Raw genomic sequence first — 19218 nt, 5'->3', positions numbered from 1 at the left:
GTGGGAAGTCCATTATCATAAAAGATCAACAAAGCCCAAAATATGAGGACAGTTCTAGGAGGGATGTTCGTCAATATCCATGCAGCAAAGAAATCAGCAAAACAAAGAATAACTGTGGTGAATTTGACAGTAAGGCAGTGTCTTTACAAGTTAAGCTGATTGTCTTAAATTTTTTTAAATATATTTTTATTATTCTTTTATTTATTTGTTTATTTATTTATGGCTGTGTTGGGTCCTCATTGCCGTGCGCGGGCTTTCTCTAGTTGTGACGGGGGTGGGGCTACTCTTCGTTGCTGTGCACGGGCTTCTCATTGCGGTGGCTTCTCTTGCTGTGGAGCACGGGCTGTAAGCGCACGGGCTTCAGTAGTTGTGGCATGCCGGCTCAGTCGTTGTGGCTTGCAGGCTCTAGAGCACAGGCTCAGTAGTTGTGGCACACGGGCTTAGCTGCTCTGCAGCATGTGGGATCTTCCCGGACCAGGGCTTGAACCCGTGTCCCCTGCATTGGCAGGTGGATTCTTAACCACTGCACCACTAGGGAACTCCCTGATTGTCTTAAATTGAAGAATAGTCCAGTGGATACTTTCTCTGCTTACTGCTCATTTATGTGATTTGAACTGTGGGCTGTTTGCCCTTTAGATAAAGATAATATTTTTTAAATAAATTTATTTGTTTTATTTTTATTTATTTTGGCTGCGTTGGGTCTTTGTTGCTGCACGCGGGCTTTCTCTAGTTGAGGTAAGCAGGGGCTGTTCTTCGTTGCGGTGCGTGGGCTCTTCATTGCGGTGGCTTCTCTTGTTGTGGAGCCTGGGCTCTAGGTGCGCGGGCTTCAGTAGTTGTGGCTCACAGGCTCTAGAGTGCAGGCTCAGTAGTTGTGGCACACGGGCTTAGTTGCTCCGCAGCATGTGGGATCTCCCCGGACCAGGGCTCGAACCTGTGTCCCCTGCATTGGCAGGTGGATTCTTAACCACTGCGCCACCAGGGAAGCCCAAGATAATATCTTTTTGAAGAATAAATCAAACAACTCTGAAAGTACTTTAAATTGTAAACTGTGGGCTTCCCTGGTGGCGCAATGATTAAGAATCCGCCTGCCAAAAAAAAAAGAATCCGCCTGCCAATGCAGGTTACACGGGTTCAAGCCCTGGTCTGGGAAGATCCCACATGCCACGGAACAACTAAGCCCACGAGCCACAACTACTGAGCCCTTGTGCCACAACTACTGAAGCCCACGCACCTAGAGCCCATACTCCGCAACAAGAGAAGCCCACGCACCTCAACAAAGAGTAGCCCCTGCTCGCTGCAACTAGAGAAAACCCGCTCACAGCACCGAAGACCCAATGCAGCCAAAGATAAATAAATAAATAAATAAATAAATAATTTTTTTTTAAATTAGAAAAAAAAATCCGCCTACCAATGCAGTGGACACGGGTTCAAGCCCTGGTCCAGGAAGATCCCACATGCACCACAACTACTGACCCTATGCTCTAGAGCCCGTGAGCCACAACTACTGAACCCACGTGCTACAACTGCTGAAGCCCGCGTGCCTAGAGCCCATGCTCCGCAACAAAGAGAAGCCAATGCAATGAGAAGCCTGCGCACCGCAATGAAAGTAGCCCCCACTCGCCACAACTAGAGAAAGCCCGCACGCAGCAACGAAGACCCAACGCAACCAAAAATAAATAAATAAATTTATTAAAAAATAAAATGGTTATGATGATAAATGTTATAGTAAATTTTTTGTGTATTTTACCACAATTTTTTAAAAAATCTGTAAATGGCTATGAGCTACTTCAAAACAATAGTGCAGTGTAATCATCAAATTATTAATTCCTCTGTGGGTTACAGTTCATGTATTCTTAGCCCAGAACTAAATATGATAGTGTTTACCCAGGATGCTGAGTGGACAATTAACTCATTAATTTATAAGAAGCATCAGTGTTTGCAACTTGACTTGGAAATTTTCAGTATTATTTTTGAACTTAGACATTATTACCTTGTTAACTTTGTTAGCCAATCTAACCTTATTAAAATAAAAATTAATTTTATGCATTCATTTTTTAAATTCCTATTTAAAAAATGGGTTCATGAAGGTTATATATAGTGTTAATTGACATACAGTTATTCCTTTTCTTTCTAGAATGATCTTTGCTGAGTGTTCCCCCAACACTTGCCCCTGTGGTGAGCAGTGCTGTAACCAGAGGATACAGAGGCATGAGTGGGTGCAATGTCTAGAACGATTTCGAGCTGAGGAAAAAGGTTGGGGAATCAGAACCAAAGAACCCCTAAAAGCTGGGCAGTTCATCATTGAATACCTAGGGGAGGTTGTCAGCGAACAGGAGTTCAGGTACAGTGGTAAATGATACTCCAGTAAAATGGCAAAGTTACCAGATTAGTATGGAAAATGAAATATTTGAAATTTACTTTCAACTTAATCATTAATTGGCTTTCAATCATTTCTCTCCTCTTTAGGAATAGGATGATTGAGCAGTATCATAATCACAGTGACCACTATTGTCTGAACCTGGATAGTGGGATGGTGATTGACAGTTACCGCATGGGAAATGAGGCCCGATTCATCAACCACAGCTGTGACCCAAATTGTGAAATGCAGAAATGGTAAGAAAGCAGGGGAAGGTGAAGACAAGACTCCAACAGAGCAGAAAGCTTTGAGGACATGCAGAGATTGATCTTTCCACAATTTTAGTCAGCTTACACAAAGCAGCTCAGGCAATTCCTTATTATACCAGATCCTCCAGGTAGAGAGTAAGCTCGTACTATGTCTTCACACTTCATCGTAACTACTCCCAGAAGAATGTAATATTTATTTGTGTGTGTGTGATAATTCCTAATATTTATTGACTGCTTACTGTGCGCCAAGCACTGTGTTGCGTGGTTCTTCTCACATCCATGCATTTAGCATATTTATCACATCCTTACTGGATTTGTCACAATGAGAAATAAAAATAAAAGTAATAGATTAGAATCTAATTGAGAATGAAAAATTGCATCTAAAAAATAGTTCAGAAAAGATAACATGGTAGGAGAGGATTCTGAGAAGATGATAAGAGTAGGAAGCACAAGGAATCTATCTCCCTTTAGACAATTGCACTAGCAGAATCTGTTTGATAAAACTCTTTTGGAACTCTGGGGTCTGTTGAAGGCTTGTAATGTCCAGGGGAAGTTTTAGATGGTCAGTTGTGGATCATTTCAGTCAATTTGAGGTGTTAGCACAGTAGCAGCTACTCATCCCTACCCACAGCCACATGGCAGGCAGCTGTGCAAGTGTTCCTGAAATATCTTGCATACAGCTTGCAGATGCTAGGGTGGATAAAAAGGACCCTGTTCTCCAAATATTAGGTACCTATGCTCTGATTGCTTCTTCTGATCACAGAGGTGCAAAGAAGCAGGCAGCCACTGTGTACCTCCACCACTGTTGCAAGTCCCTCTCCCTCCAGCTAAAGTGACTCCCAGGAGATTTTAAGGGTGCCCTCTTTTCGCCACCTTCATTTTTTGCTTTTCCCCTTTTGGGATAGAAATTAAAGACTAAGACGTTCAAAAACAACTGCATATATGAGGGGAAATAGACAGTGACTGTGCCCATATCCAACGAAAGGATTGGAAAAGACACAAGACACTAAGTTTACACCTGAGGCTGATCCTTGGCACAGAGACAGCCTACAGCAATCAAAAAAGCAAAAATAAAAACAGCAAACTGGACGGAGAGTCTTTAATTTCCAGAGTTACCACATTATTCGACTCAAATGTCCAGTGTTCAACAAAAAAATCACAAGGAATACAAAGACACAAGAAAGTATTGTCCATTCAAAGCAAAAAAATAATTCAGTAGAATCTGAACCTAAAACGGACTTAATGGCAGATACATTAGACAAAGACTTTTAAACAGCTGCCCTAATCATGCTCAAAGAACTAAAGGAAATTGTCATGAAAAAAACTTTCTTTCATGAGAAAGTCATGAAAATGACGTTGGAACACAATGGAAATATCAGTAAAGAGATAGAAAGCCTAAAAAGAAACCAAAAAGGAATTCTGGAGCTGAAAAGTACAGTAATTGAAATGAAAAACTCACTAGATGGATTCAAAGGCAGGTTTGAGCAGGCAGAAGAAAGAAACAGTGAACTTGAAGATGAGGACAATGTAAATTATCAAGCCTGAAGAATAAGAAAAAGATTGAAGAAAAGAGAGCCCTAAGTGACCCGTGGGAACACCATCAAGCAGAACAACCATATGCATTGTGGATGTTCAAGACGGAGAAGACAGATACAAAGAGGCAGAGAGAATATTTAAAGAAATAATGGTTGAAAATTTCCCAAATTTCATGAAAGATGTGAATATAAATATCCAGGAAGCTTCCCAAACTCCAAGTAAGATGAACTCAAAGAGACACGTACCAAGACACGTTATAATCAGACTTTCAGAAGACAAAGAGCAAATCTTGGAAGCAGCACAAGACAAGCAAATCATCACATACAGTAGATCCTCAATAAGAAAGTTTGCAGATTCCTTATCAGAAATTTTGGAGGCCAGAAGACAGTGGGCCAGTATATGCAACGTGCTAAAAGGATTCCTGTATGTGGCAAAACTGTCCTTCAAAAGTGAGGAAGAAATCAAAACATTCCCAAATAAACAAAAGATGAGGGAATTCTTGAGTACTAGACCTACCCTGCAAAAATGCTCAAGGGTCTCCTGCAAGTTGAAATGAAAGGACACTAGACAGTACTTCCATGCCATATGGATAAATAAAAAATCTTAATAAAGGTAAATACATGGGCAATTATAAAAGCTAGAATTGTTGTTATAGTGGTTTGTAACTGTACTTTTTGTTTTCTACATAATTTAGGAGACTAATGCATTTAAAGGAATTATTAGTTTATTTTTTTGTGCATACAGTTATAAAGATGTAATTTTGTGATACTGAAAGGAGTAGAAAGAGAGCTGTAAAGGAGCAGAGTTTTTATATGTTAATTGAAGTTAAGCTGCTATAAATAAAATTATAGTGTTATAACTTCAGGATGTTCAGTGTATCCTCATGATAACCACAAATGCAATAGCTACAGACATGTACAAAAGGAAATTAAGAAGGAATTTAAACGTTTCACTCCAAAAAATTAAATACTATAGAAAACAGGAATTCAGACAATGAGGGACAAAAAGCTATAGGGCATACTGAAAACAAATTGCACAATGACAGAGGTAACTCTCTCCTTATCAATAATTAATTTAAAGGCAAAGAGATTAAACTCTCCAAAAGAGAATGGGATTCAACATCATTTATAATAAAAACTCTCAGCAAAGTGGGTAAAGGAATGTACCTCAGCATAATCAAGGCCATATGTGACAAGCCAACAGGTGGAAGTTTGAAAGCTTTTCCTTTAAGATCAAGAAGTAAACAACGATGCCCACTACTACCACCTCTATTCAACATAATAACTGCAAGTCCTACCCAGAGCAGTTAGGCAAGAAAAAATAAATAAAAGGCATCCAGTTGAAAAAGAAGAAGTAAAACTGTCTCTATTTGCAGATGACATAATATTATATATAGAAAACTCTAAAGACTCCTCCAAAAAACTTTTAAAACTGATAAATGAATTCAGTAAAGTTGCAGGAGACAAAATCAAATATAAAAATTAGTTGCGGGGACTCCCCTGGTGGTCCAGTGGCTAAGACTCCACGTTCCCAATGCAGGGGGCCCGGGTTCAGTCCCTGGTCGGGGAACTAGATCCCACATGCCGCAACTGAGTTTACATGCTGCAACTAAAGACCCGTATGCTGCTGACTAAAGATCCCACATGCCACAACTAAAGATCCCGCATGCCACAACTAAGACCCAGCACAGCCAAATTAAATAAATAAATATATAAATAAATAGTTAATAAAATGCATATTTTTTTAAAAATCAGTTGCATTTCCATACGCTAAGAACTATCAAAAACTTTTTTTAAAGCCTGGATGCAATAGCATCAAAAAGAATTAAATACCTAGGAATAAATTTAACCAAGGAGGTGAAAGACCTGTACCCTGACAACTGTAAGATACTGATGAGAGAGCTTACAGAAGTCACAAATAAATGAAAAGATATTCTGTGTTCATGGATTTGAAGAGTTAATATTGTTTAAATGTCCATACTACCCAAAGCATCCTACAAATTCAGTGCAATAAAAATTAAATTCCAATGACATTTTTCACAGAAATAGAACAAATAATCCTAAAATTTTTGTGGAACCACAAAAGACCTCAAATAGTCAAAGCAGTCTTGAGAAAGAAGAACAAAGTTGAAGACATCACACTTCCTGATTTCAAACTATATTACAAAGCTGTAGTAGTAATCTAAACAGTATGATATTGGCAGAAAAACAGATTCATAGATGAATGGAACAGAATAGAGAGCACAGAAATAAACCCATGCATGTATGACCAATTTATTATAGAGGAGCCAAGAATATACAATGGGGAAAGGGCAGTCTCTTCAATAAAGGATGTGGGTAAACTGGATAGCCACATGCAAAAGAATGAAACTGGACCACTATCTTTCAACATACACAGAAATCAACTTTTAAAGACTTGAACGTAAGACCTAAAACCATAAAACTCCTAAAAGAAAACAGAGGGTAAGCTCCTTGACGTCAGTCTTGGCAATGATATTTTTTTGGTTTTAACACCAGGAGGAAGGCACTAAAAGCAGAAATGAACAAGTGAGACTAGTCAAACTAAAATGTTCCTATACAGCAGTGAAAACCATAAACAAAATGAAAAGACAACCTACAGAATGGGAGAAAATATTTGCAGATCTGATAAGGGGTTAATCTTCAAAGTATATAAGGAAATCATACAAGTCAGTCGCAAAACAAAATCCAATTAAATATAGGCAGAGAATCTGAATATACATCTTTTTTTATTCAATATTTATTTATTTATTTGGCTACGCCAGGTCTTAGTTGCAGCAGGCGGGATCTTTAGTTGCGGCAGGCAAACTCTTACTTGCAGCATGTGAGATCTAGCTCCCTGACCAGGAATCGAACCTGGGCCCCTGCATTGGGAATGCGGAGTCTTAGCCACTGGGCCATCAGGAAAGTCCCTGAATATATATCTTTTTAAAGAAGACATACAGGTGGCTAACAGGTACATAAAAAGGTGCTTAATGTCACTAATCATCAGGAAAATGCAGGTCAAAACCACTATCACCTCACACCTATTAGAATGGCTGTTATCAAACAGACAAGAAGTAGGAAGTGTTAGGAAGTGAAAAAAAGGGAACCCTTGTGCACTGTTGGTGGGAATGTAAATTGGTACAGCCACTATCAAAAACTGTTTGGAGGTTCCTCAGAAATTTAAAAATAGAACTGCCATACAGTCCAGCAATTCCATTTCTGGGTATTTATCTGAAGGAAGTGAAAACACTAACTCAAAAAGATATCTGTACTCCCATGTTCATTGCATGATTATTTACAGTAGCTAAGACATGGAAACAACCTAAGTATCCATCAGTGGATGAATGGGTAAAGAAAATGTGTATATCTACAATGGAATATTATTCAGCCATAAAAATGAAGGAAATACTGCCATTTGCAACAACATGAATGGGCCTTGAGGGCATTATGCTAAATGAGATAAACAAGAAGACTAGTACCACATGACCTCACTCATGTGCAGAATCTTAAAAAAAACAACAGCAACTGTTAGATACAAATTGGTGGTTGCCAGAGTTAGGGGTTTGGAGGCTTGGAAAAATGGGTGAAGGTGGTCCAAATAAAATAAGACATGAGGACGTAATGTGCAGCATGGTGGCTATAGTTAATAATAATACATTGTATAGTTGAAACTTGCTAAGAGAATGAATCTTTTTTTTATATATATAAATGTATTTATTTTATTTTATTTATTTTATTTTTGGCTGTGTTGGGTCTTCGTTGCTGCGCACAGGCTTTTCTCTGGTTGCAGCAAGCAGGGGCTACTCTTCGTTGCGGTGCGTGGGCTTCTCATTGCGGTGGCTTCTCTTGTTGTGGAGCACGGGCTCTAAGCATTTGGGCTTCAGTAGTTGTGGCCCACGGGATCTAGAGCACAGGCTCAGTAGTTGTGGCGCACGGGCTTTGTTGCTCCACGGCATGTGGGATCTTCCCGGACCAGGGCTCGTACCCGTGTCCCCTGCATTGGCAGGCAGATTCTTAACCACTGCGCCACCAGGGAAGCCCAAGAGAGTGAATCTTAAAGAGCTCATCACAAGAATTTGATACCATGTGTGGTAATGGACGTTAACTAGACTCATTGTGGTGACCATTTTGCAATATATAAGTATAATGAATCATTATGTATACCTGAAACTAATATAATATTTTATGTCAATTACACCTCAATTTTTAAAAAAGATTGGCAGAATAGATTAAAAACACATGATCCAACTATATACTGTGTATGAGAGACTCAGTTGAGATCCAAAGACACAAACAGGTTGCAAGTGAAAGGATGGGAAAAGATATTCCATGTAAATAGTAACCAAAAGAGAGCAGGAATGGCTAAAATAGACTTTAAACCCAAAAAGGTTACAAGAGACGAAGAAGGACATGTGTTTTTTAGAAAGATTCGGCAAGAAGATACAAAAACCGTAAGCATTTACACACATAATGACAGAACCTCAAAATATATGTAGCAAAAACTGACAGAATTGAAGGGAGAAATAAACAATTCTGCAATAATAATTGGAGACTTCAGTACCCCACTCAGTAATGAATACAACAAACAGAAAGATGATAAGTAAGGAACAGAGGACTTAGCACAATAAACCAACTAGATCTAAAAGATATTACAGAATACTCCACCCAACAACAACAGCATTTACATTCTTCTCAAGTGCACATGGGACATTTTCCAGGGTAGACCATATGTTAGGCACAAATTAAGTCTCAATAGATTTTAAAAGCCAGATATCATAGGAAGTATCTTTTCTGTCCACAGTGGATGAAGTTGGAAACCAGTAACATAAAGGAAACTGGAAATTTTACGAAACTGGAAATTCACACACTTTTAAAACAACCAGTTGGTCAGAAACGAAGTCACAAAGGAAATTAGAAAATACTTAGATATGAATGAAAATGATAACACAACATACCAAAACTTATGGAATGCAGCAGTAGCAGTGCTAAGTAGGAAATTAATAGCTATAAATGCTTACATTAAAAATCAAGAAAGAGCTCAAATCAGCAACCTAACTTTACAACTTAATGACCTAGAAAAAGAACAAACTACACCTAAAGTTAACAAAAGGAAGGAAATAATATAGAGCAGAGATAAATGAAATAGAGAATAGAAAAACAATAGAGAAAATCAGTGAAACCAAAAGTTGGTTCTTCAAAAAGATAAGCATAATCAACAAACCTTGGAACTTCCCTGGTGGTGCAGTGGTTAAGAATCCACCTGCCAATGCAGGGGACACAGGTTCGAGCCCTGGTCTGGGAAGATCCCACATGCCACGGAGCAGCTAAGCCCATGCACCACAACTACTGAGCCTGTGCTCGAGAGCCTGCAAGCCACAACTACTGAAGCCTGTGCACTGCAACGAAGAGTAGCTCCCATTCGCCGCAACTAGAGAAAGCCCGCGCACAGCAACGAAGACCCAGCGCAGCCAAAAATTAATTAATTAATTAATTAATTAAAAAAGAAAAGAATCCACCTTCCAATGCAGGAGATGAGGGTTGGGGAACTAAGCTCCCATGTGCCACAACGAAGACCATGTGTGCTGCAACTAAGACCCAATGCAACCAAAAAAATAAACAAGAAAGAAATTTTTTTTAAAACTAGATGGACAAAGAAAAAAGCACCCAAATTACTAAACTCAGAAATGAAATGAGGGACTTCCCTGGTGGTGCAGTGGGTAAGACTCCGTGCTCCCAGTGCAGAGGGCCCGGGTTCTATCCCTGGTCGGGGAACTGGATCCCGCATGCCACAACTGAAAGATCCCACGTGCTGCAACTAAGACACAGAGCGGCCAAATAAATAAATTTTTTTTTAAAAAAACAAATGAAATGAAAGTGGGGACATTACTACCAATTCTGCAGAAATGAAAAAGATTATAAGAGAGTACTGTGAACAGATGTACACCAAAAAATTGGATAATCTTGTTGAAATGGACAAATTTCTAGAAACACAAAACCTACTAAGACTAAATCATGAAGAAATAAAAAATCTGAATAGACCTATAACTAGTAAGGATATTGAATCAGTAATCAGAATCTCCCAACAAAGAAAAGCCCTTGACTTGATGGTTTTACTGGTGAATTCTACCAAATTAATACCAACCCATCGCATACTTTTCCAAAAAATTAAAGAGAAGGAAACACCTCCTTACTCACTGTATGAAGCCAGCATAACCCTGATACCAAAGCTTGGTGAAGACCCTACAAGAAAACTAGATACCAATACCTCTTATGAACATTGATGCGAAAGTCCTCAACAAAATACTAGCAAACAGAATTCAACAGCATATTAAAAGGATTATGCACAATGACCAGGTGGGATTTAATCCTGGAAGGCAAAGATGGTTCAGCATATGGAAATTGATCAGTGTGATACACTACATCAATAAAATGAAGGGGAAAAGAAATCACATGGTCATCTCAATTGATGCAGAAAAAGCATTTGACAAAATTCAACACCCTTTTATGATAAATGTACTCAACAAGGGCTTCCCTGGTGGCACAGTGGTTAAGAATCCACCTGCCAGTTCGGGGGACATGGGATCGAGCCCTGGTCCAGGAAGATTGCACATGCCGCAGAGCAACTAAGTGCGTGTGCCACAACTACTGAGCCTGCGCTCTAGAGCCCACGCTCCACAACTACTGAAGCCCGTGTGCCTAGAGCTCGTGCTCCACAACAAAAGAAGCCACCACAATGAGAAGCCTACACGCCGCAACGAAGAGTAACCCCCATTCACCGCAACCAGAGAAAGCCCATGCACCGCAACAAAGACCCAACACAGCCAAAAATAAACATAAATGAAATAAATAATTTTTTTTAAAGTACTCAAAATAGGAATAGAAGGACTACATGAACATAATAAAAGCCATATATGAAAACCCACAGCAAACATAATACTCAGTGGTGAAAGACTGAAAGCTTTTCCTCTATGATCAGGAACAAGACAAGGATGCCCACTTTCCTCACTTCTATTCAAAATAATGTTGGAAGTTCTAGCCAGAAAAATTAGACAAGAAAGAGATATAAAAGGCATCCAAATTGGAAAAGAAGAATAAAATTTTCTCTATTTGTATATTGTATGGTCTCTTGCAGTTGCGTTTCTATGTACAGTGGGCAATCTGAAAAGGAAATTACAAAACCAGTTCCATTTGCAGTATCATGAAAAAGAATGAAGTACTTAGGAATTAACTTAATCAATGAGGTGAAAGAATTGTACAATGAAAGCTATAAAACATTGCTAAAAGAAATTAAAGATATAAATGAATGGTAATACATCCCATGTTCATAGATTAGAAGATTTAATATTGCTAAAATGTCAGTATTGCCCAAAGTGATCTACAGATTCAATGCAATCCCTATCAAAATCCCAAAGACTTCTTTTTTTTTTTTTTCAGAAATAGAAAACCCATCTTAAAATTCATATAGAATCTCAAGGGACCCCCCACCCCAAATAACCAAAGCAATCCTAAAGAAGAACAAAACTGGAGGACTCATACTTTTTTATTTCAAAACTTACTACAAAGTTAATAGTAATCAAAGCAGTATGGTATAGGCATAAAGACAGGCACATAGACCCATGAAATAGAGTAGAGAACCTTGAAATAAACCTTCACATATTTGGTCAAATGATTTTTTTACAAGTGTGCCAACACCATTCAATGGAAAAGGGATATAGTCTTTTCAGCAAATGGTGCTAGGAAAACTGAATATCCACATGCAAAAGTATGAAGTTGGTCCATTACCAAACACCGTATACAAAAATTAATTCAAACCAGTCAAGGACCTAAATGTAAGACCTAAACCAATAAAAGTTGAAGAAGAAAACATAGAACAAAAGTTTCACAGCAGTGGACTTGGCAGTAATTTCTTGGATATGACACCAAAGGCACAGGTAACCAAAGAAAAAATAGACAAATCGGACTTCATAAAAAATTTTAAATCAAAAGACACTATTCTGGGCTTCCCTGGTGGCGCAGTGGTTAAGAATCCGCCTGCCAGTGCAGGAGACATGGGTTCGAGCCCTGGTCCGGGAAGATCCCACATGCCGTGGAGCAGCTAAGCCTGTGCGCCACAACTACTGAGCCTGTGCTCTAGAGCCCGCAAGCCACAACTACTGAACCCGTGTGCCACAACTACTGAAGCCCGTGTGCCTAGAGCCCATGCTCTGCAACAAGAGAAGCCACTGCAATGAGAAGCCCACTCACCGCAATGAAGAGTAGCCCCCGCTCACCCCAACTAGAGAAAAGCCCGCACGCAGCAGCAAAGACCCAACACAGCCATAAATAAATAAGTAAATAAATTTATTTTTAAAAAAAAGAAGACACTATTCCCAGAATAAAAAGGCAACCCACAGAATGGGAGAAAATATTTGCAAGTCATATATCTTATAAGGTATTAATATGCAGAGTATATAGAGAACCCCTGGAACTCAACAACAAAAAGCCCAATTCAGAATGGACAAAGGACTTGAATATACATTTCTCCAAAGATTGCACAAATGGCCAATAAGCAAATAAAAAGGTGCTCAACGTCACTAATCATTAAGGAAATGCAAATCAAAACTATGAGATACCACTTCACACCCTCAGAATGGCTACTGTGAAAATAACAGAAAACAGTAAGTGTTGACGAAGATGTGGAGAAATAGGAACCCTTGTGCTCTCTTGGGAATCTAAAAATGGTATAGCCACAGTGGAAAAGGGTAAGGAGGTTCCTCAAAAAGTTAAAAATAAAATTACCCTATGATCCAGCAATTCAACTTCTGAGTATATACCCAAAAGAATTGAATGCAGGTTCTCAAAGAGATATTTGCATCCCCATATTTTAATTTTTATTTATTTTTGGCTGCGTCGGTCTTAGTTGCAGCACATGGGATCTTTTGTTGCGGCACGTGGGCTCTTCATTGTGGCGCACAAGCTTCTCTCTAGCTGCGGCACGCGGGCTCCAGAGTGCGTGGCTCTGTAGTTGCAGCACGCAGGCTCTTCAGTTGTGGCGCATGGGCTTAGTTGCCCTGTGACATGTGGGGGTCTTAGTTCCCTGACCAGGGATCATACCTGCGTCCCCTGCATTGGAAGGCAGACTCTCAACCACTGGACCACCAGGGGACTCCTTTTTTAAAAAGAAATATTTATTTATTTATTTATTTAGGCTACACCACGTCTTAGTTGCAGCATGTGGGATCTTCGTTGTGGCATATTTAGTTGCAGCATGCGGGATCTTAGTTGCAGCATGCACATGGGATCTAGTTCCCTGACCAGTGATTGAACCTGCGCCCCCTGCATTGGGAGTGCAGAGTCTTACCCACTGGACTACCAGGGTAGTCTCTGCACCCCCATATTTTTTTTTTTTTTTAATTAATAGACTTTACTTTTTTTTTTTTTAAGTATTTGTTTTTATTTATTTATTTATAGCTGTGTTGGGTCTTCGCTTCTGTGCGAGGGCTTTCTCTAATTGTGGCAAGCGGGGGCCACTCTTCATCGCGGTGCGCGGGCCTCTCACTATCGCGGCCTCTCTTGTTGCAGAGCACAGGCTCCAGACACGCAGGCTCAGTAGTTGTGGCTCACGGGCCTAGTTGCTCTGTGGCATGTGGGATCTTCCCAGACCAGGGCTTGAACCCGTGTCCCCTGCGTTGGCGGGCAGATTCTCAACCACTGCGCCACCAGGGAAGCCCTGCACCCCCATATTTTATTAACATTATTCATAGTAGCTAAAATATGGAGGCAACCCAGGTGTCCATAATAGATGAAGGGATAAGGAAAATGTGGTTTTTACATACAATGGAATTATTGTTCAGCCTTTAAAAGGAAGTTTTGCAGTGTGCTACAACATGGATGGACCTTGAGGACATTATGCTAAGTGAAATAATCCAGTCACAAAATGAAGCATACTACTGTATGATTCCACTTATATGAGATACTTACGAGTAGTCAAAATCATAGAGACAGTAGAATGGTGGTTGTACAGGGCTGAAGGGAGGAGGGGTTGGGAGTTACTGTTTAATAGGTATGGAGTTTCAGTTTTACAAGATGAAAAGAGTTATGGGATTGTATGGTGGAGATAACTACACAACAATGTGGATGTTCCCTTTTTTTTTTTTTTTTTTTTTGCCATACCACACGCAGCATGTGGGATCTTAGTTTCCCGACCAGGGATTGAACGCACACCCCCTACAATGGAAGCACAGAATCTTGACCACTGGCCCACCGGGGAAGTCCAGTGTGGATGTTCTTAATACCACTAAACTGTACATTTTTTAATGGTTAAGATTATAAACTTTGTTACATGTGTTTTAACATAGTTAAAGAAAAATAGAATAGTATGAACAACTTTCTATAAGGCTGTCCACTATCACCACTTCTGTTTCACTTCATGAAACATTAGTCACCTAGGAATAGATTTAATGAAAGTTTGTAGACCTCTATACTGAAAACCACCAAACATTATTGGGAAAAAGGACAATTAATGGAGAAATATGCCATATTTATGGGTTAGAAATCTCAATATTTTTTAGATGTCACATCTTACCAACTTGATCTATAAATTCAAATCCAATCAAAATCCAATTTTTATGGAAATTGGCTGATTCTGAAACATATATCTAATTGCAAAAGACCTAAAAAAGGTAAGATAATCCTGAAGAACAAAATTTAAGGACTTAAACTACCAATTTCAAGACTTACTGTAAAGATACACTAATTAAAACAGTAAGTATTTGCTTGGGCTAGGTGGAATAGAATAGAGAGTCCGGGCAAAGACCCATAAATGTACTGTCACCTGATTTTATGACTAAGGTTTCACTGTGAATCAGTGAGGAAAGGATGGGGACTTCCCTGGTGGTTCAGTGGTTAAGAACCTGCCTTCCAATGCAGGGGACATGGGTTCGATCCCTGGTCGGGGAACTAAGATCCCACATGCTGCAAGGGCACCTAAGCCCATGTACCACAACTGCTGAGCCCGTGCACTCGGGAGCCTGTGCACCACAACTAGAGAGCCCACATGCTGCAATTACTGAGCCAGTGTGCCACAACTACTGAGCCCTTGCACTCTGGAGCCCATGTGCCACAACTAGAGAGAAGCCCGTGTGCTGCAATGAAAGTTCCCACATGCCGCAACAAAGATCCGACCTGCTGCAACTAAGACCCGACACAGCCAAATAAATAAATAAATATTTTTTTTAAAAATTAGGAAAGGATGGTTTTTTAATAAGTGGTGCTGAGTCAGTAGGCTCCTACGTCAATCCACACACACAAATTAATCTAAGATGAATTTTAGACCTGAATATCACCATTGAAACAATCACCTTTCTAGATGGAAAAATGGGAGAGTATTTTTTTATTGATTTTTTATTGAAGGATAGTTTAATTACCGATACACTGCTGTACAGCAAAGTGACTCAGTTATATATACATTCTTCTTCATGTTCTTTTGTTATGGTTTATGACAGGGTATTGAATATAGTTCCCTGTGCTGTACAGTAGGACCTCATTGTTTATCCATTCTATATATACCAGTTTGCATCTCCTAGTCCCAAACTCCCAATCCAACCCTCTTCCAGTCCCTTCCCCCTTGGCAACCATCAGTCTATTCTCTGTGTCCCTGACTCTGTTTCTTAGATAGGTTCATTTGTTTCATATTTTAGATTCCACATATAAGTGATATCATATGGTATTTGTCTTTCTCTTTCTGACTTACTTCACTTAGTATGATAATCTCTAGTTGCATCCACATTGCTGCAAATGGCATTATTTCATTCTTTTTTATGGCTGAGTAGTATTCCATTGCATATATGTACCACATCTTCTTTATCCATTCATCTGTCAGTGGACATTTAGGTTGTTTCCATGTCTTGGCCATTGTTAATAGTGCTGCTATGAACATAGAGGTATATATATCTTTTTTTTTTTTTTTTTTTTTTTTTTGTCTGTCTTGGGTCTTCGTTGCTGTGCGCAGGCTTTCTCTAGTTGCGGCAAGTGGGGGCTACTCTTCATTGAGGTGTGCAGGCTTCTCATTGCAGTGGCTTCTCTTGTTGCGGAGGACGGGCTGTAGGTGCGTGGGCTTCAGTAGTTGTGGCTCATGGGCTCTAGTGCAGAGGCTCAGTAGTTGTGGCACACGGGCTTAGTTGCTCCGTAGCATGTGAGGTCTTCCCGGACCAGGGCTTGAACCCGTGTCCCCGAATTGGCAGGCAGATTCTCAACCACTGTGCCACCAGGGAAGTCCTTAATCCCCTGATTTTTAATGCAACTTAATTGCTATATGACTGTGAACAAACTCTGTAATACACAAATACCTCATGTATAAATAGGGATTATAATACCTATCTCATAAGGTTGTTTTGAGAATTAAGGAGATAACCTGTTATGATTGTGGCACAGTGGTTAAGACTTTGAAGCCAGCCTGCCTTAACTTGAAACTTGATTCCCCCAGTTGTTAGGGCAAATTTCTTACATTCACTGTTCATCAGCTTCTTCATTTAGAAAATGGGGGTTATAATACTACCTTTTTAAATATAGTTGTTAGGAGGACTGAGTAAGTTATAACTAATATAACAAGCACTCTGAAAGACAAATATAAGACATGACACCATAAAACTCCTCAAAGAGAATGTGGGCAAAACATCCTCTGACATAAATTGTAGCAATGTTTTCTTAGGTCATTCTTTCAAGGCAATAGAAATAAAAGAAAAAATAAACAAATGGGACCTAATCAGACTTACAAGCTTTTGCACAGCAAAGGAAACCATAAACAAAATGAAAAGACAAACTACAGATTGGGAGAAAATATTTGCAAACGATGCAACCAACAAGGGCTTTGTTTCCAAAATATACACACAGCTCATACAACTCAGTAACAAAAAAACAAACAACCCAATCAAAAAATGGGCAGAAGACCTAAATAGACATTTCTCCAAAGAAGACATACAGATGGCCAATAGGCATATGAAAAGATGCTCAACATTGCTAATTATTAGAGAAATGCAAATCAAAACTACAACAAGGTATCACCTCACACCGGTCAGAATGGCCATCATTAAAAAGTCTACCAATAACAAATGCTAGAGCGGGTGTGGCGAAAGGGGAACCCTCTTACACTGTTGGTAGGAATGTAAATTGATGCAGCCACTGTGGAAAACGGTATGGAGGTTCCTTAAAAAACTAGATGTGATCTGGCATTCCCACTCCTGGGCATACATCTGGAAAAAACACTAATTCAAAGATGCATGCACCTTAATGTTCATAACAGCATTATTTATAGTAGCCAAGACATGGAAGCCACCTAAGTGTCCATCAAGAGATGAATGGATAAAGAATATGTGATGTATATATATACACTACTCAGACATAAAAAAGAATGAAATAATGCCATTTGCAGCAACATGGATGGTCCTAGAGATTATCATACTAAGTGAAGTTAAGTCAGAAAGAGAAAGACAGATACCATATGATATCACTTATATGTGGAATCTAAAATGTACAAATGAACTTATTTACAAAACAGAAACAGACTCAGACATAGAAAAACTTATGGTTTCCAAAGGGGAAAGGGGGTGGGGGAGGGATAAATTAGGATTTGAGAATTAGCAGATAAAAACTACTATATATAAAATAGATAAACAACAATGTCCTACTGTATAGCACCAGAGACTATATTCAATATCCTGTAATAAACTATAATGGAAAAGAATATAAAAAAAAAACAAGCACTCAATAAATGTTAGCTGTAATTATATGTTATTATATAAAGCATCTAGAACAAACAGTACATGAACGCTCATTAATAACATAGGTAAAATAGAATAAAAGAGACCCTCATGTATAGGTTAGAAAGATGGAGATTAGTAGGAACTAGAAGATTTTTATAGGTAGCCCATAGAAAATAATTTAAATGTGTTTAGTAAGTAGACTAAAGCCATGTGTTAGAAGGACTTTGAATACCAAGCTGGAAAAGTTAAGACCTTTGACAACATAAAACATGTTTTCCAGAAAACTGATTTAAGACTGTTAGTCTGTCAGTATTGTATAGGCTAGATAGAAGAAAAGAGAGATTAAAGATGGAGTGATTGGCCAGGAGACTTGAGTAATTGGATACAGAAACAAAGGCAAATTTGAAATCAGTATACCAACTTTTCTGGGTTTTGGGCATGGTATTATGAATCTCTGCCTTTAACTCATTCCTTTCTCTATAGGTCTGTTAATGGAGTATACCGGATTGGACTATATGCTCTTAAAGATATGCCAGCTGGTACTGAACTCACTTATGATTACAACTTTCATTCCTTCAATGTTGAAAAACAGGTAAGAATGATAAATTCAAAAGAGTGTATGACCTTTGTCACAGTGCTCTGTATAACATGGGCCTTCGGTGAACATTACTGATTTGTAGCCACTGAGAAGTACATTGGAGAAGACAGTTTTTCACTCTTTACTCCACTTATCTAGGATACATAGGTCACAGTTATTCTTTCAGAACTGTGTAGAAGAGACTGCTCAATCATCTTTTGTCTCCAGTCAGTTCTTAATTTTTCTGGTGAAGTTTTCCCAAAATTTAATCTTTCCTTTCTACTACAGTAGAAACCCATTTATATTTATTTTATTCTCAATCAGTTATGTTCCTCTATATGAAAATTTCTTGACTCAAACTTACTGTTAGGTGTCCAGATGCTCAGGCATTCTATTTGAACTTTTAAATGAGACTGCAGGCTAAAAGCATTATTCTCTTTCCCTTCAAAGCAACTGTGTAAGTGCGGCTTTGAGAAATGCCGAGGAATCATTGGAGGCAAGAGTCAACGCGTGAATGGACTCACCAGCAACAAAAGTAGCCAGCCAGTGACCACACATAAAAAGTCTGGACGGTCAAAAGAGAAGAGGAAGTCTAAGCACAAGCTGAAGAAAAGGGTGAATAATAATCTCATGGTTTTCCCCAAATAGCTACTTAGAGGCAATTATTGAAATAAGGGAAATACCAAAGGGTGGCATCTTTAGAGTTGTTTTAATATTCTTTGAGGTGATTTATGATTTA

The 19218-nt window shown here is 39.0% G+C and overlaps 1 protein-coding gene across 9 annotated transcripts in view; it reads left to right on the top strand.

The window, feature by feature from the left end:
- Nucleotides 1-19218, top strand: part of ASH1L (ASH1 like histone lysine methyltransferase) — a 209302-nt gene that overhangs the window by 170437 nt on the left and 19647 nt on the right. For all 9 annotated transcript variants that reach the window (XM_068540958.1, XM_068540954.1, XM_068540956.1 and 6 more), the window contains 4 exons: nt 2135-2341; nt 2467-2613; nt 18386-18494; nt 18930-19094. In XM_068540958.1, coding sequence (XP_068397059.1) covers nt 2135-2341; nt 2467-2613; nt 18386-18494; nt 18930-19094 — 628 coding nt within the window. The remainder of the gene's footprint in view (nt 1-2134; nt 2342-2466; nt 2614-18385; nt 18495-18929; nt 19095-19218) is intronic.

This window comes from Eschrichtius robustus, chromosome 3 (genome assembly GCF_028021215.1).
Source record: "Eschrichtius robustus isolate mEscRob2 chromosome 3, mEscRob2.pri, whole genome shotgun sequence".
NCBI lineage: Eukaryota > Metazoa > Chordata > Mammalia > Artiodactyla > Eschrichtiidae > Eschrichtius > Eschrichtius robustus.
This window is presented reverse-complemented; position numbering and strand designations above follow the sequence as displayed.